Source organism: Schistocerca gregaria, chromosome 1 (genome assembly GCF_023897955.1).
Source record: "Schistocerca gregaria isolate iqSchGreg1 chromosome 1, iqSchGreg1.2, whole genome shotgun sequence".
Taxonomy (NCBI): domain Eukaryota; kingdom Metazoa; phylum Arthropoda; class Insecta; order Orthoptera; family Acrididae; genus Schistocerca; species Schistocerca gregaria.
Genome location: NC_064920.1, coordinates 1,088,237,768 through 1,088,264,829, shown reverse-complemented (window position 1 = coordinate 1,088,264,829; position 27,062 = coordinate 1,088,237,768). Strand labels below are relative to the sequence as shown.

The 27,062-nt window shown below is 44.0% G+C and overlaps 1 protein-coding gene across 4 annotated transcripts in view; it reads left to right on the top strand.

The window, feature by feature from the left end:
• Positions 1 to 27,062, top strand: part of LOC126281968 (inorganic pyrophosphatase) — a 132,712-nt gene that overhangs the window by 82,246 nt on the left and 23,404 nt on the right. For all 4 annotated transcript variants that reach the window (XM_049981364.1, XM_049981355.1, XM_049981372.1 and 1 more), the window contains 2 exons: positions 6,242 to 6,305; positions 15,088 to 15,150. In XM_049981364.1, the coding sequence (XP_049837321.1) occupies positions 6,242 to 6,305; positions 15,088 to 15,150 (127 nt within the window). The remainder of the gene's footprint in view (positions 1 to 6,241; positions 6,306 to 15,087; positions 15,151 to 27,062) is intronic.

The window sequence follows — 27,062 nt, the reverse complement described above, 5'->3', positions numbered from 1 at the left end:
TTAGAGTCAGCATTCAAATTCCTCTTTCCCACAGGTTGCTTTGCACACTATCACATGCCTTCTCTGTGTCAAAGAGCACTGCTATTAAATCTTTATCAAATTCTTTGTCTGTTGTCGCTGCCTCACAGTAGTAATTAAATCAATATTTGACAAGGTCTAAACCGGGGATGGCCAAGAATTCTGCACACATGCAATGCTTTCGCTTCTGTGCAAATTTTCACCCTCTGCACATCCCTCCTTCCATCTCCCCCCCTTCTCCACTATTGTCACACTGAGTGGGAACAGGGGGAAATAGCAAAAGCACTGCATTTAAGTGGCAGTGCAGTTGTTCAAGGAACACTAAATGCCACACATGTGAAACTTACTGGCAGATTAAAACTGTACCAGACTGAGACTTGAACTCAGGACCTTTGTATTTCACAAGCAAGTGCTCTGACTGAGCTACCCAAGCATGACTGACAACCTGTCCTCACAGCTTTACTTCCATCAGTACCTCGCCTCCTACTTCCCAAACTATGCAACCCAGGAATGCGGCCGCAGCTGGCGACGACTCGATGTAACAGGATCCGCCTCCCGCGGGTTGTAGCGTTGTTCCCTCGAAACATGGCCCTCCGCGGCCATCGAGGTGACCAGCTCTTCACCCATTTCGTTCCCTTTTTTCTGACTTGCGATGGCTTTGTTACATTGAAACATAAGAGGTATTCGATCTAATCGGGAGGAATTACAACTGCTCCTCCGCCTGCACTGTCCGCTCGTCCTTGGTCTCCAGGAAACCAAGTTACGCCCAACTGACCGTATTGCTTTTACACACTATACCTCGGAGCGGTCTGACCGCATCCCTGTGGACGGTATTCCAGCTCATGGTGGAGTCATGTTCGGGACGATATCTATTACCATCCCATCCCATTGACCATCTCACTCCAACCAATAGCTGTCCGTATTACTCTTTCTGCCTTTACTTTTTCTGTTTGTACTGTCTACACTCCATCGTCGTCTGCAGTTAGTCGGGCTGACATGATGCACCTGATTGTTCAGCGTCCTCCGCCATTTTTATTGTTTGGCGACTTCAGTGCCCATCATCCCCTTTGGGGCTCTCCTGCATCCTGTCAGAGAGGCTCTCTCTTGGTGGATGTCTTCAACCATCTCAATCTTGTCTGCCTCAATACTGGCGCCCCGACTTTCCTCTCGTACTCTACTCATACCTACTCCCACTTGGACCTCTCGATCTGTTCTACCACTCTTGCCCGTCGGTTCGAGTGGTATGTCCTTCCTGACACCTATTCGTGCGACCATTTCCCCTGTGTCATTCGTCTCCTGCACCACACCCCATCCCCACGTCCTTCAAGCTGGAACATACCGAAAGCTGACTGGGGACTTTACTCCCCCTGGCGACCTTTCCGAATCACGATTTTCTCAGTTGTGACAGTCAGGTCGAATACCTCACAGCTGTTACCATCAGTGCTGCCGAACGTTCCGTTCCTCGTACTACCTCTTCTTCAAGTCGCGTTTCCGTCCCCTGGTGGAATGAGGCTTGTAGAGACGCTATCTGTGCTAGACGGTGTGCTTTACGCACCTTTCGCCACCATCCTACATTGGTGAATTGTATTGGATACAAACGACTCAGAGCGCAATGCCGTAGAGTCATCAAAGACAGCAAAAGAGCTTGTTGGGCCTCTTTCACCAGCTCCTTTAACAGTTTTACTCCCTCTTCTGTCGTTTGGGGTGGCCTGCGCCGGCTGTCGGGCATTAAGGCCCACTCCTCGGTACCTGGCCTGACTTCAGGTAATGAGGTACTTGTTGATCCTGTGGATGTCTCAAACGCCTTCGGCCGCTTTTTCGCGGAGGTTTCAAGCTCCGCCCATTACCACCCTGCCTTCCTTCCCAGGAAAGAGGCAGAAGAGGCTTGGCGACCTTCCTTCCACTCGCTGAATCTGGAAAATTACTATGCGGGAACTCGAATGTGCACTCGCACTGTCCCGGTCCTCTTCTCTGGGGCCAGATGCCATTCGCGTTCAGATGCTGACACACCTTTCTCCGGCAGGCAAAAGCTTTCTTCTTCGTACCTACAATCGTTGTTCCTATACCCAAACCCGGGAAGGGTAGACACCTTCCTTCTAATTTCTGCCCCATTTCTCTTACAAGCTGTGTCTGTAAGGTGATCGAGCGCATGGTTAACGCTCCGTTAGTTCGGATTCTTGAATCTTGATTGCTACTTACCAATGTTCAATGTGGCTTTTGTTGCCGCCGCTCCGCTGTTGACCACCTTGTGACCTTGTCGACATTCCTAATGACCAACTTTTTGCGAAAGCCCAAAATGGTAGCTGTGTTCTTCAATTTGGAGAAGACTTATGATACCTGTTGGAGAGGAGGTATCCTCCGCACTATGCACAGGTGGGGTCTACGCGGTCGCCTGCCCCTTTTTATTGATTCCTTTTTAACAGATCGAAAGTTTAGAGTACGTGTGGGTTCCGTATTCTCAGAAGTCTTCCTCCAGGAGAGCGGAGTGCCTCAGGGCTCCGTCTTGAGTGTAGCCCTTTTTGTCATAGCGATCAATCCAATTATGGATTGCATTCCACCTAATGTCTCAGGCTCTCTTTTTGTCGATGACTTCACAATCTACTGCAGTGCCCAGAGAACATGCCTCCTGGAGCGCTGCCTTCAGTGTTGTCTTGACAGCCTATACTCATAGAGTGTGGCTAATGGCTTCCGGTTCTCTGAAGAGAAGACAGTTTGCGTCAACTTTTGGCGATATAAAGCGTTCCTTCCGCCATCCTTACATCTCGGTCCCGTTGTTCTCCCATTCGAGGAAAGAACTAAGTTTCTAGGGCTCACACTGGACAGGAAACTTTGTTGGTCTCGGAACGTCTCTTATTTGGCTGCCCGTTCTACACGTTCCCTTAATGTCCTCAGAGTTCTTAGTGGTTCATCTTGGGGAGCTGATCGCACTGTCCTGCTTCGCTTGTATCGGTCCATAGTCCGATCAAAGCTGGATTATGGGAGCCTCGTCTGCTCGGCCATCCCTCTTACGCCGTCTCAACTCCATCCACCATCGGGGATTACGTCTTGCGACCCTAGCATTCTACACTAGTCCCTTCGAGAGTCTTTATGCTGAAGCTGCCGAATTACCATTGACATACCGGTGCGGCATACTGCTTTGTCAGTATGCCTGCCAGGTGTTGTCAATGCCCGACCACCCCTCTTATCAGTCCTTCTTCGACGATTCTCTCGACCGTCAGTATGGGTTGTACGTGTCTGCCCTGCTGCCCCCTATAGTCGGCTTTTGTCGCCTGCTTCAACAATTGGATTTTGCCCTCCCTACCACCGTGAGAGAGGGTGAGAGTCCGACACCACCTTGGCTCCAGGCTCCGGTTCATATTCATCTCGACCTCAGCTCGCTCCCGAAGGAGGGTACTCCGGCTGCAGTGTATTGCTCACGGTTTGTCGAACTTCGTGCGCGACTTGCCAGTCACACCTTTATTTACACTGATGGCTCCAAAAGTGACAATGGTGTCGGCTGTGCCTTTGTCATCGGGGTTGTCACCTTTAAACACCGGCTCCTTGACCAGTGTTCCAGCTTTACGGCCAAGCTTTTTGCTCTCCATCAGGCCGTTCAGTATACCCGCTGCCACTGCCATTCATCGTATGTACTCTGCTCTGATTCGCTCAGTGCTCTTCAGAGCCTTGGAGCTCCATATCCGGTCCATCCCTTGGTGCAACGGATCCAGCAGTCCCTCAATTCTTTTGCTCATGATGGCTCTCCTGTCAGGTTTCTGTGGGTTCCCGGCCATGTAGGAGTGCCTGGGAATGAGGCTGCTGATGCTGCAGCCAAGGCTGCAGTCCTCCTGCCTCGGCCAGCCTCCCATTGTGTCCCGTCATCTGACATTAACAGGGTTGTTTGTAAGAGGCTTGTGTCATTGTGGTGGGATACTTGGTCATCACTTCAAGGAAACAAGCTCTGGGCCGTAAAACAGTTTTAAACTGCGTGGACTACCTCCTCCCGACCATCTCGGCAAGACGAGGTCCTTCTGACCAGGTTGCGGATTGGGCATTGCCGGTTTAGCCAGCGCTACCTGCTCTCAGGTGACCCAGCCCCACAGTGCCCTTGTGGTCATGCTTTGGCAGTGCGCCATGTTTTATTGTAGTGTCCGCGTTTTAGTCAATCTCGTGTTGTCCTGTCTCTGCCATCTACTTTAAAGGATATTTTAGCTGATGACGCTCGAGCAGCTGCTTGTGTTCTTCGTTTTATTACTTTGACTGGCTTGTCCAAAGACATCTAACTCTTTCACTTATTTTATCTGCATCTTTGTAAGAACTTTCTGGTGTGACCGCCCCCCCCCCCCCCCTTTAGTTTTACTAGATTTTATGTGCTCTTACAATTGTGCCTAGGCGCTAATGACCTCAGTAGTTGAGTGCCCTTAAACCCCAAACAAAAACAAAAAAATACCTCCCAAACTTCACAGCTCTCCTGCGAAACTTGCAGAACTAGCACTCCTGGAAAAATAATATTGTGGAGCTGGGGATTTTTCATTCTAGGGCCATGCATTTGGCTTTGTTTCCTGTTTCGTAACAGTGTAGATCAGACTGAAAAAAATTTCTGTATTATTCAAAAAAAATTAGTGCACTGAAGACGTAATAAAATTCACATCTGGTACAAAAGGTCAGCATACGGGCAAGTGCAGACAATTCCACAGATTTTTGTCATTTGAGTTGCCACATAACTGTGACAGTTAGTTCCATAATCGAAAGTCTTTCACGCAGATACATGGATTAATACATTGCAACAAGTTTGTAACCTTATTTTGGAGACCAGGAAACTCTTCCCTGTTTTTATATTAAAAGAATGTGTATTTTAAACAGTAACTGTGTTGCAGATCAATAAATTCTATCTGCACGTGCACTGATAAGCCAAAACATTATGACCATTGCCCATCGCAAAGTTGGGTGCTGCCTGGTGGCATTAAAGGCACATGAGGTAACAAAAGTAAGAGAAGGCAAGGGTGGGTGATCACCTTAGTGAAAATATGGGCTTAAATGGGGAAATCCATTGGAATAAGTGACTTTGAAAACTGGCAGTTTATTGTTATGCAGAGCCTGTGAACAAATACCTCAAAAATGGCAAAGCTGGTCAAATGTTTGCATACTACTATCCAGCATCTACAAAGAGGTAGGACAGTGAAAGTACTCCTAGGCACTAAATGGTTGGACATCCACAACTCATCCAGCATGCAAGTAGCAACTTTGGCTTTTTTGTGTATTGAACTGCTCAGGATCCACTTTGTCTGGTGCTGAACTTGTATGTCCACATACAGTAAGTACATTAATAGTACTTCCAGCTTAATTCCTTGTATGTATTGGTGAAGTGAAGAGTGCTATGCAGAACGAATTACATGAAACTTTGTGACCAATTTGACTGTACTTCAAAGTCAGTACTCCATTCCAATTGTGCTGCAGTTTGCAGGTCGGTTGAAGAGGCAATATTTTTCTAATGCACCAAAGAATTGTTTCCAGAAAATACTTACTGGCCAAATTGCAAATATTGGCAATTGTTTCAGTGTGTTCCATTTAATATAGATTGATACAAAAGTATAGAATTAGAGAACCTGTAGAATAACACGCTAATCCATATTTCTGCCATAATATAACAATGTTATATATATTCAAAATTCATTGATCTAATACAATGGAATGAACACTGTTCAGTGTGGAGTAACTGAATGATAGAGTTCCATAAGCAAGAGCTGAAACATCTGCTTTGTGCATGCATGTGAGAACTTGAACAAGGATCTAAAAGTTAGGATGCTGTATTAGTTGTTTGTGCTGATATACTGCTCACTGTATCCTGTAAACATTTTTAGTGTTTGTGGATGTGCCAGATTACTTAAATAGCTTAGTGTAGAAGGTGCTAGTCATGCCGGTAACAGAGGTTTCAATTTTAGTTTTTCTTTGTTTTAAATTATGTATCTTACAGTCACTAAATGGATACTCAGTGTGAAATGTTCAGAATGTAACTCTGTTAAATTTAAACACGTTCTGTGAAGATGAAGTCTGCAGTGACTATACTTGTGTGAGCACCCATATTTTTTGCTATGAAAGATTGTAGATACAATTATGTGAGAATGTAGCACCAACTTCCATAACTTTTGAGGAGTTGTTCATATCTACATGAACTTGTTACAATGAAGTAATGTTTTGAATGGCCAGTTTCCATTTTCCTTCAGTTTTCAATTCCTTTCACTTGCAGGTGGCAAAGAGAGGAGAAGTGCTGCAAGTGAAAGTTCTGGGTGCCATTGCACTTATCGATGAAGGTTAGTAAAAACATTAAAGTTTCTTGAATTCTTGTGCTTGTGACTACTTTGCCTTACTGGACATTATTAACTCCAAATAACAGCCTCTGTACAGAATGCATCTTTCACTCTGCAGTGAAGTGCCTACTATAATGGAACTTCGTGGACAATTACACTCCTCAACCTTGCATTTTGTGGGCAGTATCAAGTAAGGAAGGTATGGATTATGGGGTGGGGTGACGGACACGCTAGAGGGGATGCGGGGGAGGGGGTGCAGCAATGTTGCTCTCCGCATACTGACAAACGGTATATAGATTCTGATTATTTGGATCTCAGTTGACATTTTATAGAAGGCAGTTTTTGAAAACAGTAAAAACTAAAGAAAATCAGACTCTTAATTTAAAAGTAGACTGAATAAATATTTTAGAGAATAAATTATCACATGTGTAAAACATGTTTTATTGTGTGTTGATCAATTATTAGAATATATGTGATAAATTAGTCTACATTGAGGCCCCGTCTGTCACTAAAGTAACTGCTGTCAGGATAGAGTGAATGAATAAGAGAAATGAAAATGATCCTTCGAAATAAAATTGTTCAAACTAGACCTTTAGGTTTAAACAACTTGGCAGCAAAGAAATTGCAAAGAACTAATTTGGGTGAAAACACCTTCACAAATACATTCGCATAAACAGCAAATGTGAAGTGATGTAGTAACTGATTATTGTGTAATAACTCTGAAAAATGTCTGGCTCAGAGTGTAGACATTTTGTGTTGCTGTGGACATTGTGCTTATTTATTTGGAAATAATGCAATTTTATGATCCATGCATGTGCTACATATATTCAAATGAACCTTTGCAACAAGTTGGGTCTGAGTATTATTGTGCTTCAGTTTATGAAATGGAAAATCACCTATTTTTGTAAAATAGGTTTTAAAGTGCACTCATATGACACTATTGAAAATTAATTTGCCTCTACATGAACGGAAGAAATTTTGTGACCACTATTCCATAAGCACTACGTGGGATGCATTGGCTGTCTGTTTCACTCTTTCACAGAAATTACACGTAGATCGTGGTTCTGGATTGTTCTTGTAAGACTTGATTCTCTCTCACATTCTGTAATACGTACAAAACAATAAAGCTATAAAGACACATGCACAACAGTGAAAATAACCACTTAATGTTCAAAGCACACTCAATTACCAATAGAACTGGCAGAAGTGGTGTAATCACATTCCTGGTTGTGGTGTCATATGGTGTACTGTCTCCAGTTATTGCACATTCTTCGATCACTTGCCTCCTTAACTGCACAGAAGTGGGTTTTCATGAAAACTGCCAACTTGATCTAATCTTTGATCAGTTACCAGACCAGTATGAAAGTGCAGTTCCTTGGGAACACTAATGCTTTTTACTAGTTGCAGATTAGCCACATCTGTGCCATAAATCAGTAACTTAATCATTATGAGAGTGGTTGCAACTCTATACAATCACTGACTTAGTCCAGTTAGTGTACCATAATCTAAGAAAAATATGTAATTAAATTATAAAAAATCAGTAATGGAGATGTTATTTAATTGTATAAATGAGTATACATCTATATTTAAATGTTGAAGTTGCAATTCCTGTTTTTGGAGTCCTAAAATACCATCATTTGGTTTCCAATTGCAGCTTGATTAAACTGGCTTCCTACAGAATAGTTTAACACAGAAGTGTTGTCTATTGTTAAAAGTGCTGCGAATCAGTTAAGACAGTGCCTTGTCCCTCCTATCTAAGAGGCAATGGCTTATGAATTGTTCATCAAATCCTGTGTGGAAGTTTGGTTGCTGAGCAGTTATATGGACGTCATTCCCTTGCTGCAGAATTCTTTTTCTGTAAGGTTCTTTACAGACACAATTTGAAATAAATTCTAATAAGCAGTTCTCTCTTCTTTAACTCACTTCATTTTATGGACTCTCTCTCTCTCTCTCTCTCTCTCTCTCTCTCTCTCTCTCTCTCCCTCCCCCCCCCCCCCCCCCCCAATCTCCTGCTTGGACCTGGTTTATGATGGAGACATGGATTTCCACTCCTCACATTTCCTAAAACTTTTCATTCAATAAACACAAGGTCCCCATTGATGTGTGACCTGCCACCAATTTTCAGAATTCTCCAGAAGTGCAGAACATGCAGGGAAGGTCACCCAGTGTGGTGCCTGCTGCATCTTCAAGCCTTTCCATTTTTGCTCTATTCCCTTAAATAATGTAATACATCCAAAACCCAGCACGGTAGTCATTGCATTGTGGGGGTCATAAAGTATATGCACAGTAGTAGCTCCCTGACCGTGCAGAGCTCGTACTGTTGGTGCCTGAGGAGCTGAAAACTATCTACGTACAACAAGGAGTATGCCTTGTTCGGAGTGGGGGCCCCATGGTGGATAAGATGCAAATGAAACAGATGTTTCCCCATTAGGCTGCGTCCTACGTAAGTGACAAGTGACAGACAGCACGCGACAGCTCCAAGACAAAACAACTGCCGGTGTAGTTACGGAAGTGTCATACATGTTAACATCTGTGTCACTACCTGTCTCCTGCTGCTACTGGAGACGTTTTTATTCAAACATGTTTCAATCTTGCTGCTGCAGCACAAGTGACAGAGAGCGACAGCCACATGTCTTCTCACAAAGCAGTGGAGTGGACAGGACAGCAGCTATGAATTACTTAACATCATATTTCTGTACAAACTGTAAATAGCCTTTTGCTCCCTGTATTTTGCCCCTGCCACCTTCAAGAGTATTCCAGTCAACATTGTCAAACGCTTTCTCTAAGTATACAAATGCTACAAACGTAGGTTTGCCTTTGCTTAATCGAGCTTCTAAGAGAAGTCATAGGGTCAGTTCATATTCTTGAGGAAAAAACCTTGTTTCACAAAGCGCCTAGCATCCAGCGCACGTTGGTCTATCGGTTATTCATATGACTTTGAAACGTGTCCCTGTCAGTTTTAGAACATTGTTGACCACATTCTAATTTGATATCTAAATGAATCATAAGTTGATTTGTGAATGCGTGCATAGTGTACTTGATGTCTCTGTCAGAGGAATCCTTGTCACATCTAGAAATAAACTTTCCTGCAGACAAAAGGGGCTATACGAGCTGAGCAGAGTATAGCCGAACGAAAGAAAGCCAACCACTGTCTGATTATGTGGTTGATAGGGTTTGTGAATGATGAGTGTTGTGAAGATTACCAGCGAAATCCATAGATTCAGACTACCAGAGTGCGAATAAACGACTAACAGGAATAACAGGTAAGAGAGACTACTTATCTTCTCAGTGTGTCCAAGAAAATAAAATTTTGACAAACTTTTGGCCAGATCGATATACTAGCAAGGGCCAGTTGTACAGTCTCCGGCTAGCAGCGCTTTAAGGTCTATTCTGGAAGTAGTGCGGAAAACACATTGTACGAACACGTAATATGCCTAACCCGAGAATAATCGTGTGATAACTGATGATTCTGGCAGAGGTAGTAAAGTTAACTGACGAATAAGCTTTGACACTAGCAGGAATAGATACAGAATTAGTGATTCCATTGTTAGAACGAGGAAGGAGAAGAAACGATAACATCACTTAAATTATGGAAGAATATGACAATTCCAAATTTATATAAAAATTTCGCACTATTACTTTTCTATCTCATGCTTGAGAAACTTGAGCGTATGAAGGAAGTGTAAAACTGTTTCCTAACGTAAAGCTTTTTGCTTGTAGTAGGCCTAATAGGCATTTGATATTGGTGCTTTGTGAGTTATATTCTGCCATGTTATAAAAATTACCATTTCTGCCAAAACAGTCTCGTTTAGTTGGCGTGTGTACAATTACTGCAGTATTATAAAGGCCTATTTTGTTTTATCTCGCACACAGTGACAAAATAAAGGTAATCAGGTCGAGAAACCACACCAGTCTTGGGCCTATTTGTAATTACAGCTTTCTCAGTATTAGAAAGCAAATTTTCAATTTTTCGTGTAGCAAAACGATTGACGAACTTTGACGAGGTAACAGATCCTTTCACAGAAAGGAAAGCACGCCATGTGAAGCTGTAGCCATAGCAAGATTAGAGAGAAAAAAATTCTCGGAGCTAAGGATTGAAGAAATGTGTACTGTCTTGCTTGTCTCTCCTCTTTACTGTTAATATATATCCTATACTTAATTTTATGTCACACAAAGCATCAAGTTGTTCGCTAATAGGGAATAAAGAGGGCAAAGTTTCTGAAGTTTTTTAAAAACAGAGGGGCAGGATGTCAAACTGGCAGACTTGGAAACAGGAGAGGCACCATAGGACATTCTAATTTCCGCTGTCCTGAATATAGTTAGATGGCTTCCAGTACAAAATATACACGTTTCAATTCCACAGACCGAAATACAGTGACATGCGATAAAAGAATTGTGTGTGGATTGCCCCGGTTCGGAAATATCATAGATACGGATCTGATGCGCAGATCAGAGTTATAATAGGGAAGTGGGTAGTCTCCACGTGACCCATGTTTACATTTAGTGATTTTGCTGTTTCCTCTTTGTCTACTGCACTCACATCAAATGAAAACAAAATTGATTTCCTTGGCTGGGAGCTATCATGTGAATTAAAATATATTCACATAATTGCAGAAGGCTAAAATACATTATTAGTTTCAGATTTTATTTTATTTCTGCCTTTCTGACAGTCATGCATTAATTGCCATGCAGAACAATGAAGTTATTTTTATCAGTTTTCTTTTATTAATCTTTTCCGCTGAGGCAGTCAATATATTTGAAACAAAGGGTTTAATTTCAAACTATTGGCTAGTTTCAACTGTTCACTGCATTTAAAGTGTACGTTTTAATCTTCTAGCACGTATGGCATTGAGATAAAAAAGTACTGGTACCCAAGGAAATTTACATCCCGAGATGAAACGTTTAATATCGGGTCGATGCCTACTTCACTAGGAATCTGGGTCTCATTTAAGAATCAGCTCTTTGATGATGAGCCATGTAGAAGAATTTATAGCCCAGAAGATCACACTTCTGTCGTTATTAAAAAATTTAGTGGCATATTTGTGTGATATATCTCAAAATGTAATACGTGCATGAAAGATCAACATATGTGAAAGCTTAGCTTGTCTTGAAGCGTATTGGCCTTAGAGACCAATATTATATGTGAAAGCTTTGTTTTTCTTGTAGCAACATTAGAGATACTAATTTAAATCATTAACTTTTCCTGTACGTGTGTTTGCACTACTTAACAGTGATGTTGCTATTGGCTGACTAAAACACATGTCAGAAGCTCTGAATATCCGCTGTCATCGGCTGGTGAGATCACATGACATGAGCTATGACTGGCTTACAAATACGCATTGCAATCTCGATTTCAGTGCTTCGGAAAGTAAAATGCGGTGTTTGGTGGAATTCGAATTTATATTTTCGTAATATGAAAATATGCAGTGTACATGTTACTGCACATCAAACATCTTTCCAAAAGGTGTTTCGTTTTCTAAAGCACCGGGAAATTCTACGCCCTTGTATAAAACCATAACCATTCAAAGGACTGATAAGTTGTACAGTTCCAAGAGAAAATGTATTGTCAATTAACAGGGAAAAACTGTTTCCACCCGGGAGAAAGTGTATTTTTAACCGAGAAATCCGGGAATTTTTTGTCCACGTATACACCCTAACTTGCACTTCCTGTTGATCTCATTTTTGAGACGTTTGTATTCCTTTTTGCCTGCTTCATTTACTGCATTTTTATATTTTCTCCTTTCAATTAACTTCAATATTTCTTCTGTTACCCAAGGATTTCTACTAGCCCTCGTCTTTTTACCTATTGAATCCTCTGCTGCCTTCACTATTTCATCCCTCAAAGCTATCCATTCTTCTTGTACTGTATTTCTTTCATCCATTCATGTCAGTTGTTCCCATATGCTCTCCCATAAACTCTGTACAACCTCTGGTTCTTTCAGTTTATCCTGATCCCATCTCCTTAAATTCCCACCTTTTTGCAGTTTCTTCAGTTTTAATCTACAGTTCATAACCAATAGATTGTGGTCTGAGTCCACATCTGCCCCTGGAAATGTCTTAAATTTTAAAACCTGGTTCCCAAATCTGTCTTACCATTATATAATCTATCTGATACCTACTAGTATCTCCAGAGTTCTTCCATGTATAAAACCTTCTTTCATGGTTCTTAGACCAAGTGTTAGCTATGATTAAGTTATGCTCTGTGCAAAATTCTACCAGGCGGCTTCCTCTTTCATTTCTTAGCCCTTAGCCATATTCACCTACTACGTTTCCTTCTCTCCCTTTCCCTACTCTTGATTTCCAGTCACTTCACTATCTGAATAATTTCTTTTAATTCATCATACATTTCTTTAGTACATTATATTTTGCACAGACATTAGTGATCATAGATTTAAAACTCTAATCAGTTGCTGTGCTTCATTTCTGACCATGTAACTATTCAGCATAAGTATATGAATACAAACATAACATGATATGTATCTTGTTCCACATTTGCTGTCGTCTTACTCTAGATTCATAGTTTATTAGGCAGACAGGATTTAAATGAGATAGCAGCAAACACGAAAGAATACATGGCATAATGTTTTCATGCATATTATTCTTATGGTGAAGTGAATACTGCATGACTGCATGTGATTCACGATTCATAAGTTACTGTTAGCGACCATCTCTCGTCACAGGTAGGAAAAAATTCAGAACGTAGGGTTGGCCATATTGACATACAGTGCAAACAGACTTTCGTAGTAGATTTTTAGTGATGATTTTAAATGCAGTGTGTTGTTGTTGTCTTCAGTCCGTAGACTGGTTTCATGCAGCTCTCCACGCTTTTCTATCCTGTGCAGAGTAGCAACACACACAAAATAAGAACGAACATAACTTTGAAATTAAACGATGAAATTTAAAACAAAATTTTATTAGGTTTGTAATACATCTTAAATGAAATGTTTAAAATATCAGTCATGATTCTCAATCACTATCACTCAACTCTTTGTTGCTCATTTCTTTATACAGAGCATCGTCCTCCTTACCATCTAGTGCATCGGATATCGAACATTTTTTAAATGCTTGTTGCATAGTCTTATTTGGAATACACCTCCATGCATCATAAATCCATTGGCACACTTGCGACAAACTTACACGTCCTGCTGGTGTCGGTTGTCTGTCACTTTTCGAAAGCCGGTCTGTGTACATGCGTTTAAGCTTGTCGTTGAATGGTTTATTCAAACAGACGTCAAGTGGTTGCAGAATTGACGTCATCCTGCCTGGAATTACTGGCAAGTCCATTTTGCTTTCCTCTAGTTTTCGTTTAAAATTTAGACATTCACAGGCAGTAATTTCTGACACTGTTGCTTAACAAATTCATTTAAGATTACTTCTAGTGCATGATATCGCCCACACTTTGGCCCACTAAATGCTTTCCCGCTACTTGAACATTCAAATTATTTGTCTCTCTGCAGTCGCCATCGCCTGACATTGCTCTCATCAATCCCGTGTCGTAGACCTGCAGCAAGATTAGAACCTTGTTCTGCAAAAAAAAAAGTAACTCCCCTCTTGAATTTAGCACTATAATGAAAGCGCTTCATTATGGTTGACTAACACTGACAAGCACTTCACAAAATTCCGCAAAGCAATAGGTGCTGGTACGTGAAATCTTAATGAGCCCCAGTGTATCAACTTGGGCAACAATCCTAAATCCTTGTGCATTATTGGTATTTTTGTGTAAAGAAATTTATTTTTGTTGCTACAAATATTTGAGACTTCTACATTCAAAGATGAATAATATAGAATTTTTATTTACTTTGTTGGATATTGTATGAAAATGCAGTGGTCGAAACTGGGAATGGAGAGAAAAAAACTAGTCTTACACCTTTTTTTAATTTATTTACTGATGCAGAGATTGTGGTGCCAGTATTCATCTTTGTGCCTGCAAAGCATGCCTGTGTAGCATTACATATATTAGATGGTAGAAGTTAGTTGTGGCGGCACTTACCAACATTTCTCAGGACTTTGCTTACTTTGCACTTGATTCTAAGCTGCAGGTGGTTTTTTGGATTACAGAACCGGAAAAAAGTGTGGCTTAGATTTGAGTAAATACGGTGAACTGTGTGTTGTCCATGTTTCATTCCACACAAACAACAGAAGAGATTGTCTAAAACTTCATTTTATTTTTGATGTTAACAAAGTTGTCTTCTTTAGTAATGCTTTCCTTGTCACTAGCAATCTGCATTTTACTTCCTCTGCTTCAGCCATTATCAGTTACTTTGCTGTCCAAATAGCAAATTTCATCTACTGCTTGGACTTGTTTCTTAGCACTTGATTTAATTTTAGTAAATCCATTTATCCTTGTTACTGGAAGTAATGAAATAAGAGCTTGTTGTCATTAAGACTGCTTCCAACGAAGCAAAATTCATCATTGTAATTATTGGATTGAAAACCACCACCTTATTAATAAATGGATGAGAAATGTGGTATGTTCAATATTTTGGTTAGTTAGCGAGTTCTATTCATGCAATTGTTTTGTAACACAGTGGAATGTAAAGGAAAAGAATTATTATTGGAAGGAGCAGAACGATAGTTCAAGATTTCCATATTCTGACTGCAGATAAAATTTAGATCCACTTACAGACATATATGTAATAACTGTGGGGGGGGGGGGGGGGGGGGTACATTACATGTTGTTTGCGTAAAACGTTCAATTTGAGATGTTTGAATGTGAATGTGCAGTGACAGGCATATTGAAATCACATGCAAGTTTGATTGTTAATTTAAATTTTTGTATTGGCAGGTGAGACCGACTGGAAGATCATTGCAATTGATGTTAATGATCCTGCTGCTGATCAGCTGAAAGGTAGGCTTGTGTTGTATTGGATTGTATTACAGAAATAGGTGTAGTAAATATTACATACATTTTTATTAATGTTACTACAAGGAAGTATCTAGAATAGTATAGAAATAATTTGATTTTTTAGTATGTCATCAACTCAAGCATGGTTTTCGTGTTATATGTGGAAAATGTCTCATACCCCTGTGTGCATTCTGTTTTATTCTCCTTAATTTACTTTATAACAGCAAAAAAGTCTCAGCAGTTAAGACATTTGTTCTTAATTCTGTTAAAGGGCATATTCCTCACAGTTCTTTCTTCACATGACTAGTGCTAGACAGAATTTCCTATTGAAATAAATTTTGGCAAGCAAATTTGTGGTTTCAAATCTTTTCAATTTAGATTTCAAGAAAGAAAATAATGAACTTTTTGAAAATATAGTATAATTAGATAAACAAAAATCTGCTCTTCAAGTGGCACCAGGATAAAACTCAAGTCAGCAAAATGTGCAAGCTTTCAGAGCCACTAGATCCCCCTGCTGGTGGAAGAAGGAAGGAAGAGGGACAAAGTAAAAGAACTGACAAGGTTTAGGAAATAAGGAGAATTACGGAAAAATGCCCCAGAACCCTGGGTGAGGGCAGGCTTACCATAAGGTTCTGCACGGCTGCCAGCACCTTAATTACAGAGTTACAGGAAGTTACTGAAAAGTTACACAAATACACATCTTAAAATTTGACTTTCAAAAAACTTGAAAAAGGTATTGATTTGTTTCATTAATAACAAGCTAATAAAATGATTTATAGTGTGTAACAATTTCCTTCCTCAGTATGCAATAAACCTGTCAGTGAATTATTTCATCACCGCAGTTCACTAATGGTGGGTGTACACAGAGTTCGAAACATGCTCTGAAACATTTTTCGAAGCCAGTACTGGCTAATGAGGTTCGCAATATGTTGTCAACATGTTAGCAATGCAAAACAAGTCTTCGACGGCTGTGTCACTATAGATCAGAGAGACAATATTCCTGGTGTGCTATTGCCAAATTCTGCTGCCTGTAGTGTTGTGTGTTGTCTTTCCCTGTGTTCCTTTACAAAATAGTGGACACCCCCCTGTGGGTTCGGGGGTAAGAATAGGCCCACGGTATTCCTGCCTGTCGTAAGAGGCGACTAAAAGGAGTCTCAAACGTTTCGGCCTTATGTGATGGTCCCCTACCGGGTTTGACCTCCATCTTCTAAATTCTTCCGAAGAGCGAGCTGATTGGGGAAGGGCGCCTTACAAGGTGCAATGTGTCCATCGCTCATTACCATCTCTAGCTTGGTTGGTCGTCGTCGCATAGCTGTCCCGCCCACTCACCATCTCTAGGGCGTGGCTTTGTTCTTGGGTGCGGTTTTTGCAGTCTGCTCTGCTGTGTCGCTTTATGCACCAATGACGATCATGGGCTACATTTCACCTGAAATCCAGCACGGTAGCCAGTCCGTTGTGGTGGGGCCGCCATGTACCCTGTCGGTTGTAGCCCCCTGACAACACAGGGATCGCTCTACTGATGCCTGCGCCGTTAACTCCCCGCGTATGCCAAGGAGTAGATGCCTGTCTCCTTGGGGCATCGGGACTCCCGGCAATGGCCATCCCGCCAGGTGGTCGTTGCTGAGGCTGGGTGGCGCCCGTGGGGAGGGCCCTTGGTCGGAGTAGGTGGCATCAGGGCGGATGACCCGCGATGAAGCGTGGTAAATCATCTCTTGCTGGCGGCCAGCCGCCAGCAGTCTCTAAGCGTTCTCGGCCTCAATACAACGCTCAGGCATATGATCCACAATCGTTCCCCTCCCTGGCCACACCATGGGAGGAACGAAAGGCTACGGTTGGCAGCGAAACTTATTCACCTCGCTATTTAGTCTGTACACGAGTCGATGGGGAATCGTTTATGGCGACCAAGCCTCAGTTTTTTGTCGAGCACTTGGAGGACAAGTTTGGGGAGGTGGAGGGCTTGTCCAAAATGCGCTCTGGGGCAGTATTGATCAAAACGGCGTCCTCTGCACAGTCACGGCGGTTACTCGCTTGTGACAAGTTGGGGGATGTTTCCGTCACGATCACACCCCATAAGAGTCTCAACATGGTCCAGGGCATTATATTCCATAGGGACCTACTCTTGCAGTCGGACGACGAGCTACGCGCCAATTTAGAACGGCGGGGTGTTCACTTCGTCCGGCGCGTCCATCGGGGTCCGAGGGATAATCAGGTAGCCACCGGTGCCTTCATCTTGGCCTTCGAGGGTGACGTCCTACCCGAAAAGGTCAAGGTGATGGTCTACCGATGTGATGTGAAGCCCTATATCCCTCCCCCAATGAGGTGTTTCAAATACTGGAAGTTCGGCCACATGTCATCTCGGTGTACTTCCAGCATGACATGCAGAGATTGTGGACGCCCTTCCCATCCTAATACTGCATGTGCGCCGCCTCCCATCTGTGTGAACTGCGGCGAACACCATTCCCCTTGCTCGCCAGACTGCAAGGTTCTACTGAAAGAACGAAGGATCATGGAATATAAGGCCCTGGACCGCATGACCTATACTGAGGCTAAGCGGAAATACGAGAGGCTACATCCTGTGGCTCTGACCAGCTCCTATGCCACCGCTGCCAAAACAGTAGTTTTGTCATCTGCTGCACCGATTCCACTGAACACTCTGAGCCGGAATACTACACCTGCCCCCTTGATGGTGGGGGGCACTTCCCCATCTGTTGCTCCTGCACCACCTACCTCAGGAGCAACAACCCCCCAACCATCGGGGACACAAGTCCCCAACTCTAAGCCGGAGAAGCGTCCGACTTCTTCGGCGACTCTGCCTCGCAAGGGATCCCTCGGGTCCCTCCCTTCCCAGGTTTCCACCTCTGGGAAGGGTGACGTCAGCCAATGGCTGAAAAGCAGGCCAGCGGCTGGTCGCAGGGCTTCCCGCTCCTCCTCCGTCCCGGAGACTGACTCAGTGGAGCCCTCCCAGCCAGTAAAGCCCAAGGAGCAGAGAGAGAAGACGAAGAAGGAGGCCTCTAAGGCCAAGGAACGCGCGGTGGCATCCACCCCACCGCTCCATACAGGCTCTGCGTCTGGGGATGAGGTGGAGATCCTGGCATCCGCTGAGGACCTGGATCTCGCCATACCCTCAGACGCCAAGGACGCCGATTGTACTGGTCCTCGATCGGTGACAGCAGGTGACCCAGTGACGTGATCTGCCTCCTCGGTCCCTTCACGCCTATTTCGCCCATGGACAAAGTGATTCTCCAGTGGAACTGCAGCGGTTTTTTCCACCACCTTGCTGAGCTCCGCCAACTCGTCAGCAGTCACCCTTTCTTCTGCATTGCCCTCCAGGAAACGTGGTTTCCGGCAATGCGGACCCCTGCCCTACGAGGGTATCGGGGTTATTATAAGAACCGGGCAGCTTATGAGAGGGTGTCTGGTGGAGTCTGCGTCTACGTCCTTAACTCTATCTACAGCGAGTGTGTGCCTCTTCATACACCCTTAGAGGCTGTCGCTGTAAGGATGTGGACGCCTCAGCCTATTACTGTCTGCAGTTTGTACCTTCCGCCGGATGGTGATGTCTCTCGTCATGTGTTGGCTGCATTGATAGGACAACTGCCGCCTCCCTTTGTGTTGCTGGGCGACTTTAACGCCCATAACCCCTTGTGGGGTAGCGCCGCGATTACTGGGCGGGGCAGAGATGTCGAGACTCTTCTGTCACAGCTTGACCTCTGCCTTTTAAACACGGGAGAGGCGACCCACTTTAGTGCGGTCCATGGCTCGTTTTCGGCCATTGACCTTTCTATTTGCAGCCCCGGACTTTCACCATCCATCCACTGGAGGGTCCATGACGACTTATGTGGTAGTGACCATTTCCCCATCTTTCTGTCACTGCCACAGCGTCACTCTTCTGAACGCCCCTCCAGATGGGCTCTGAATAAGGCTGATTGGGACTTATTTACATCTGTCGCAGTGATCGCACCTCCTTCCACTGATACGATTGATGCGGTGGTTCAGTCGGTCACCACTAGCATCGTTTCTGCGGCGGCATCTGTGATTCCCTGTACATCCGGGTCACCTCGGCGGAGGACTGTGCCGTGGTGGTCGCCCGAGATCGCAGAGGCGATTCGAGATCGCCGGCGGGCTCTTCAGCGCCATAAGCGGCACCCGTCATTGGAGACCCTCATTGCTTTTAAACAGTTCCGCGCCCGAGCCCGACGCCTTATTCGCCAACGGAAGCAGGAGTGCTGGGAACGTTATGTTTCCACCATTGGCGTCCGTACCTCTGCATCGCAGGTTTGGGCCAAGATTCGGCGACTCCAAGGCTATCGGCCACCTGTCTCTGTCCCTGGGCTTTCGCTGAATGGAGCAGTGTGCACTGACTCCGACACGATTGCGGACCGGTTAGCAGAGCATTTTGCTCAGTGTTCCGCGTCAACGAATTACCCGTTGGCCTTCCGCTCCCGGAAAGAGCGGTTGGAAAGTCGGAGGCTTTCCTTTCACACGCGCCACGCGGAGTCGTACAATGCTCCTTTCAGCGAATGGGAATTCCAGAGCGCACTTTCTGCTTGCCCTGATACGGCTCCTGGACCAGACCGCATTCACAGCCAGATGCTGAAACACCTCTCAGTGCCTTGCCAGCGACGCCTCCTAGATCTTTTCAATCGCGTCTGGGTCGAGGGTGTTTTCCCGTCTCAATGGCGGGAAAGCATAGTCCTCCCCGTATTGAAACCTGGCAAGAACCCGCTGGAGGTGGACAGCTATCGCCCCATAAGCCTCACCAACGTTCCTTGCAAGTTGCTGGAACGTATGGTGAGCCGGAGGTTGAGTTGGCTCCTCGAGTCTCGGGGCCTTCTGGCTCCGTCTCAGGGTGGGTTCCGTAAAGGCCGCTCTGCCGTCGATAATCTAGTCTCCCTGGAGTCTGCCATCCGTACAGCCTTTGCGCACCGCCAACATCTGGTTGCCGTCTTCTTCGACATGCGGAAGGCATACGATACGACTTGGCGCCATCACATCCTGGCCACACTTCATGGGTGGGGCCTTAGGGGCCCGCTCCCGATTTTTATTCAGAATTTTCTTTCGTATCGTTCCTTCCGCGTGCAAGTAGCTGCGTCGCATAGTTCCTCCCGGGTCCAGGAGAACGGGGTCCCACAGGGGTCTGTCCTCAGTGTGTCCCTGTTTTTAATTGCCATCAATGGGCTCGTTGAGGCGGTGGGGTCGTCCGTCGCGGCTTCTTTATATGCGGACGACTTCTGCCTATATTACAGCTCCAGTGGCATCGCCGCTGCTGAACGGCAGCTGCAAGGTGCCATCCGCAAGGCGCAGTCATGGGCTGTAGCGCACGGCTTCCAGTTTTCGGCCGCGAAGACCTGCATTATGCATTTCTGCCGGCGTCGCACGGTTCACCCTGAGCCGCGCCTTTACCTTGACGGTGAACCTCTTGCTGTGGTCGCGACGCATCGGTTCTTGGGACTGGTGTTCGATACCCGGTTGACTTGGCTGCCCCATATTAGGCAGCTGAAGCAAACATGCTGGCGGCACTTAAACGCTCTCCGTTGCTTAAGCCACACCAGGTGGGGTGCCGACCGGTCCACCCTCCTCCACCTATATCAAGCGCTGATCCAGTCCCGCCTTGATTATGGGTGTGTGGCGTACGGTTCTGCCTCGCCTTCAGCATTGCGATTGCTGGATCCCATACACCACTGCGGGATCCGCCTCGCCACGGGAGCGTTCCGGACAAGCCCCGTCGACAGCATACTTGTGGAGGCTGGTGTCCCTCCATTGCGGTTCCGGCGTGACCGCCTTCTGGCCGCCTATGCCGCGCACGTTTATAGCATGCCAGGGCATCCAAACTACCGTCTCCTGTTCCCGCGCTCGATCGTCCATGTTCCAGACAGGCGGCCCCGGTCAGGGTGTCCCATTGCGGTTCGCCTCCGGGACCTTCTCCGTGGCCTTGACTTTTTTCCTCTGCCGCCTGTTTTCCGGGCCAATCTCCGTCTGCCCCCGTGGAGTGTGCCCCGACCGTGCCTTCGGCTCGACTTGGCACAGGGTCCGGAGGCCCTCCGCCGCCACTTTCTTTCCATCCTGGCCGAGTTTCCGAACGCGGCGGTGGCCTACACCGACGGTTCGGTGGTCTCTGGTCACACTGGTTACGCTCTCACTCTACGGGATTGTGAGCAACGGTCATTGGCAGCTGGCTCCAGTGTATACACTGCCGAGTTGGTTGCCATCTATCGTGCCCTAGAGTTTCTCCGCTCCCGCTCAGGTGAGTCCTTTGTCATCTGTAGTGACTCCCTGAGCGGTTTACGAGCTCTTGACCAGTGTTTCCCTCGTTCCCGTCTGGTGATGGCCATCCAGGAGTCCCTCCATACTCTCGTCCGTTGCGGCCGCTCTGTCACCTTTGTTTGGTCCCCGGGTCACGTCGGCATCCCGGGTAACGAGCGGGTTGACGAACTGGCGAAACAGGCGGTCAGTTCCCCGGCAATGGAGATCGGTCTTTTAGAGAGTGACATCCGATCCGTATTGCGGCAGGTCCTTGCTGCTTGGCGTGATGAGTGGCGCACCCTGCCCTCTCCCAACAAACTTCGGGCAGTTAAGGAGACAACCAGTGTGTGGCGCTCCTCCATGCGGGGGTCTCGCAAGGACGCTGTCGTCCTCTGCCGGCTCCGCATAGGACATACCTGGCTCACGCACGCGTATCTCTTGTGCCGTGACGACCCGCCTCTCTGTCGCTGCGGATTGGCCCTGACCGTGGTACACGTCTTACTAGACTGCCCACTTTTAACTGCCCTCAGGCAGACGTTCGCGCTGCCTGATACACTCCCTGCTCTTTTAACCGATGACTCTACTATGGCTGACTGTTCTCCGTTTTATTCGAGCAGGGGGTTTTTATCATTCAATATGAGAGTCCCTTTTTATTTTTTTTAGTGTCGACTGTGGCTTTTGGCCTGGGGTTTTAGTTTGTGGTGTTTTAATGTGTCCCTTGGTTGTTGGCCTTTTCAGTTTTATTTTCATGGTCGGCCAATGACCGTCGCACTCTGTGTGTCTTTTAATCTCTTTTCTCTAGTCTTCGTCTATGTCTTTCTTGTACTGTGTCGTCCCTTGTCGTCTCCGTTATGTGTTTATTGCTTGTTGGACTTTCCTTCGTGTATTATTATGGTCGTGGAACAAGGGACCAATGACCTAAGTAGTCTGGTCCCTTTAACCCCCACAAACCAACCAACCAACCAAAATAGTGGACAAGAAGCAAAATTACAAATTTGTCACTATGGGGCAGAGTGCCCCTCCCCTCCCCCTTCAAATGAACCATGGACGTTGCCGTTGGTGAGGAGGCTTACATGCATCAGTGATAGAGATAGCTGTACTGTAGGTGCAACCACAACGGAGGGATATCTGTAGCACAATGGAGGGATAGCTGTTGAGAGGCCAGACAAACTTGTGGTTCCTGAAGAGGGGCAGCAGCCTTTTCAGTAGATTCAGAGGTAACAATCTGGATAATTGACTGATCTGGCCTTGGAACATAAATGAAAACGGCCTTGCTGTGGTGGTAATGAGAGCAGCTGAAAGCAAGGGTAAATTACATCTGTAATTTCTCTGGAGGGCATGCAGTTTTACTGTATGGTTAAATGACATCCTGTTGGGTAAAATATTTTGGAGGTAAAACAGTCCCCTATTCAGATCTCTGGATGGAGACTACTCAGGATGTTATCACGAGGGGAAATGTGTTAACAAGGGGTATAGATTTGTCAGGAAGTCCTTCCAGAAAGTATTTGTATGGAAGTGAAACATGGACAATAAACAATTCAGGCAAGAAGACAACAGAAGCTTTCAAAATGTGATAATACAGAACAATGCTGAAGATTAGATGGGTAGATCAAGTAACTAATGAGTTACTGAATAGAATTGGGGAGAACAGGAATTTGTGGCACATCTTGACTAGAAGAATCTGTTCATAGGACACATTCTGTGGCATCAAGGGATAATCAATGTAGCATGGGAGGGAAGTGTGGAGGGTAAAAGTCATAGAGGCTGTAACGAAGCAGGGTTGCCCACTGCTATCGTGTTTTGGTTTTACACTTGTTCAGTAACTTAGTTTCTCCCCCCCCCCCCCTCCCGACTACAGATTCTGTGGCCTTTAGCCTCATAGCAGAGAATTCAGAAATAGTTTAATTAAAATTCCTCTTGTAAAATCTATTTATTTCAGTACATTCTAATGTCTATTCTGAAAGTAATGAGCTAATTAGTTTTATTGGAAATGCATCCTATTAAAAGTTACAAACAATGACGTATATTGTGCAATACATATTAAGTAAAATTTGAGTGAGCTAATAGATCAAATTCAGCTATAAGACGGCATCCAAAAGAGCCTAAATTTTAGTGATTCCAGCAAAGTGTGTAACGTAAAGTGTATTAGTTGAATAGATATTAAGACTTGAAATCTCTATCCTGTATGACTTTGTGCCAGTTGTGACCAAACTACTGAATAATTCATAGATCTGTTTTGATACTTTTGCTACATATATTTATCTACATAAAATTACTCCAGTCTCAACTTGAAGTGCATTAATTAAGAATTAATTAAATTTGAATAAGTAAAAATTAATGTTAAAGAGGGCTGCCATGGTTATAAGTCGGGAATTCCCACTGTGGATGCATAAGTTAGGTCTACGTATTTAAATTGATACAGCTCACTCACGTTATTTAAGTAACAAAATCAATTAAAAACGATCATTTTAACCCTGGGAAATTATAAAGTATAATATATTAACAGAAATAGTCAAATACTCAAACACTTGTCTATATTGGGTCCGAGCTGGTGCAATTCTTAGTCAGATTCTCATGGAGCAAAATTGCGACAAGTCGGTGCCAGAATGTGATGTGATAATACTTGAAACAGAAGCTTAACTTTTCCGGTCGGAACCAAAAAAGTGTAATTGTATTCGGCTTTGAACATTTAACGCGTATTGTGAACATTGTTAAAGACTGGAAGTTCTTGGGCTACCTAATGTGACGATTATTAAGTGTAAGAGGCCTGGTCACATGAATTTTGTGTGTGAGTGATAATAAATAAATCGCACTGTGATTGTCATAAGTGTTCAACAATGAATATGGTCTTGACTTTTGATTTTGGAAAACATATTGTAGGATCCTGGCTTCTTAATTGCAGTGTGATTTAGGTGAGACGGGCGGAGCTACCGAGAAGACAGTATTGAATAAGCAAAGAAAGGTAAATCAGGAACACTGCGCACTATGTGCTGGGTGAGGAAATGTTTCACTACATCAGGTTGTGATGCGAACTTTAAGTGACACTAATAGAAGGATTCAGCCTTGCACGTTATAAGGCACACTAGGGATGAATACACTAAGCAGATTCAGAAGGATGTATGTAACAGTAGTTAATCAAATAAGCAGCAGCTTGCACAGGATAGGATAGCACAGAGAGCTGCATTAAACCAGTCTTTGATCGAAGACCTTAGATAAAAAAAGTACATCAGTGGCAAAAACAGCCAATACCGTCACTGCGCAATAGCGATCGAAATGTCACTGATGATGGTGCCACTAAAGCGGAGTTAATAAATACAGATTTTTGTAATTCCCTCACAAAAGAAGATGAAGTAAATATTCCAGAATTTGAAACTAGAACAGCTGTTAGCATGAATGACATAAAAGTAGACACCTTAGGTGTTGTGAAGCAACTCAGTCACTTGAGAAAGGCTAGTCTTCAGGTCCAGTTGGTATACCAATCAGGTTCCTCTCAGAGTATGCAGACACAGTAGTGCCTTTCTTAGCTATCATATACAGCTGCTCACTTGACGAAAGGTCTGCTCCTAAAGACTGGAAAGTAGCACAGATCACACCAATATTCAAGAAAGGAAATAGGAGTAACCCATTGAATTACAGACCCATATCACTGACCTTAGTTCGCAGTAGGATTTTGGAGCATATACTGTACTCAAACATCATGAATCACCTTGAAGAAAATGACTTATTGCTACACAACCAACACTGATTCAGAAAATATCGTTCTTGTGCAACATGGCTAGCTCTTTATTCCAATTAAGTAGTGAGTGCTGTTGACAAGGGATCTCAGATCGATTCTATATTCCTAGATTTCTAGAAGGCTGTTAATGCAGTTTTTCACATCGACTATTAATCAAATTGTGTGCATATGGAGTATCATCTCAGTTGTGTGACTGGGTTTGTGACTTCCTCTCAGACGTCACAGTTCATAGTGATAGACGTAAATGATTGAGTAGAAAGAAGTGACATCTGGTGTTCTGCAAGGTAGTGTCATAGGCCCTCTGCTGTTCCTGATTTATATAAATGATCTAGGTGATAATCTGATCAGCCCCCTTCGATTGTTAGCAGATGATTCTGTAATTTACTGTCCAGTAAAATCACCAGACAATAAATTCCAATTACCAAATGAAGAAGAGAGACTTTCTGTATGGTGCGAAAAGTGGCCATTAGCACTGAACGAAGAACAGTGCAAGGTCATGTACGTGGGTACTAAAGAAATCTGATAAATTTTGGGTGCATGATATATCGCACTAATCTAAAGGCTGTCAATTTCGACTAAATACCTAGTAATTACAATTACAAGCAACTTAAATTGGAAAGACCACATAGGTAATATTGTGGGGAAGGCGAAACCAAGACTGCGCTTTGTTGGCAGAACACTTGGAAGATGTGACAAACCCACTAAAGAAACAGCCTACACTTTTCCGTCCTCTGCTGGAATATTGCTATGCAGTATGTGATCCTTACCAGGTAGGATTGATTGAGGACAGAAAAAGTGCAAAGAACAGCAGCTCGTTCAGTTTTATTGTGCAGTAGGGGTGAGTGTGTCACTGATATGATAAGTGAGTTGGGGTGGCAGTCACGGAAACAAAGGTGTTTTTCTTTACGACATCTGTTTACGAAATTTCAGACACAAATTTCTCTTCCGAATGCGAAAATATTTTGTTGACATCCACCGACCTAGGGAGAAATGATCATCGTAATAAAATAAGAGAAATGATAGCTCTAACAGAAAGATTTAGGGCTTCCTTTTCCCCACGTGCCATTTGAGAGTGGAATGGTATAGTAGTAGTATGAAAATAATTCAATGGACCTTCAGCAAGGCAGTTAAGGATGAATTGCAGAGTAACGATGTAGCTGCAGAAATTAAGTCCCTTGTTCCCCAATACTGCAGCAGCAGCAACAGGATTTGTTATGACTGGTAAAAAATTTGTCATTAGCACTTTTAATTATTAAATATGATGGGTCAGGGGGAGAGGAGTTAAGTCAGCAACTATATTCCATAAATCACATTAATTGGGAGTGAGTGACATTGATACTAAGGAAATTTTGTTTATTGAAAATGGTAATTTGGAGATATTTTAATGTGAAACATAAAAATAAATATATGTTAGATGTATATTCTTTAATCTTACAAGAAAGATTAAGGAAAAGCAAACCTACGTTTCTAGCATTTGTAGACATAGAGAAAGCTTTTGACAATGTTGGCTGGAATACTCTTTCAGGCAGGGGTCAAATACAGGGAGCGAAATGCTATTTACAATTTATATAGGAACCAGATGGCAGTTATGAGTCGAGGGGCATGAAAGGGAAGCAGTGGTTGGGAAGGGAGTGAGACAGGGTTGTAGCCTCTCCCCAATGTTATTCAATCTGTATGTTGAGCAACCAGTAAAGGAAACAAAAGAAAAATTTCGAGTGGGTATTAAAACCCATGGAGAAGAAATAAAATCTGAGGTTCGCCGATGACATTGTAATTCTGTCAGACAGCAAAGGACTAGGAAGAGCAGTTGAACAGAATGAATAGTGTCTTGAAAGGAGGATATAAGATGAACATGAACAAAAGCAAAACGAGGATAAAGGAATGTAGTAGAGTTAACTTGCGTGATGCTGCCGGAATTATATAAGGAAATGAGACA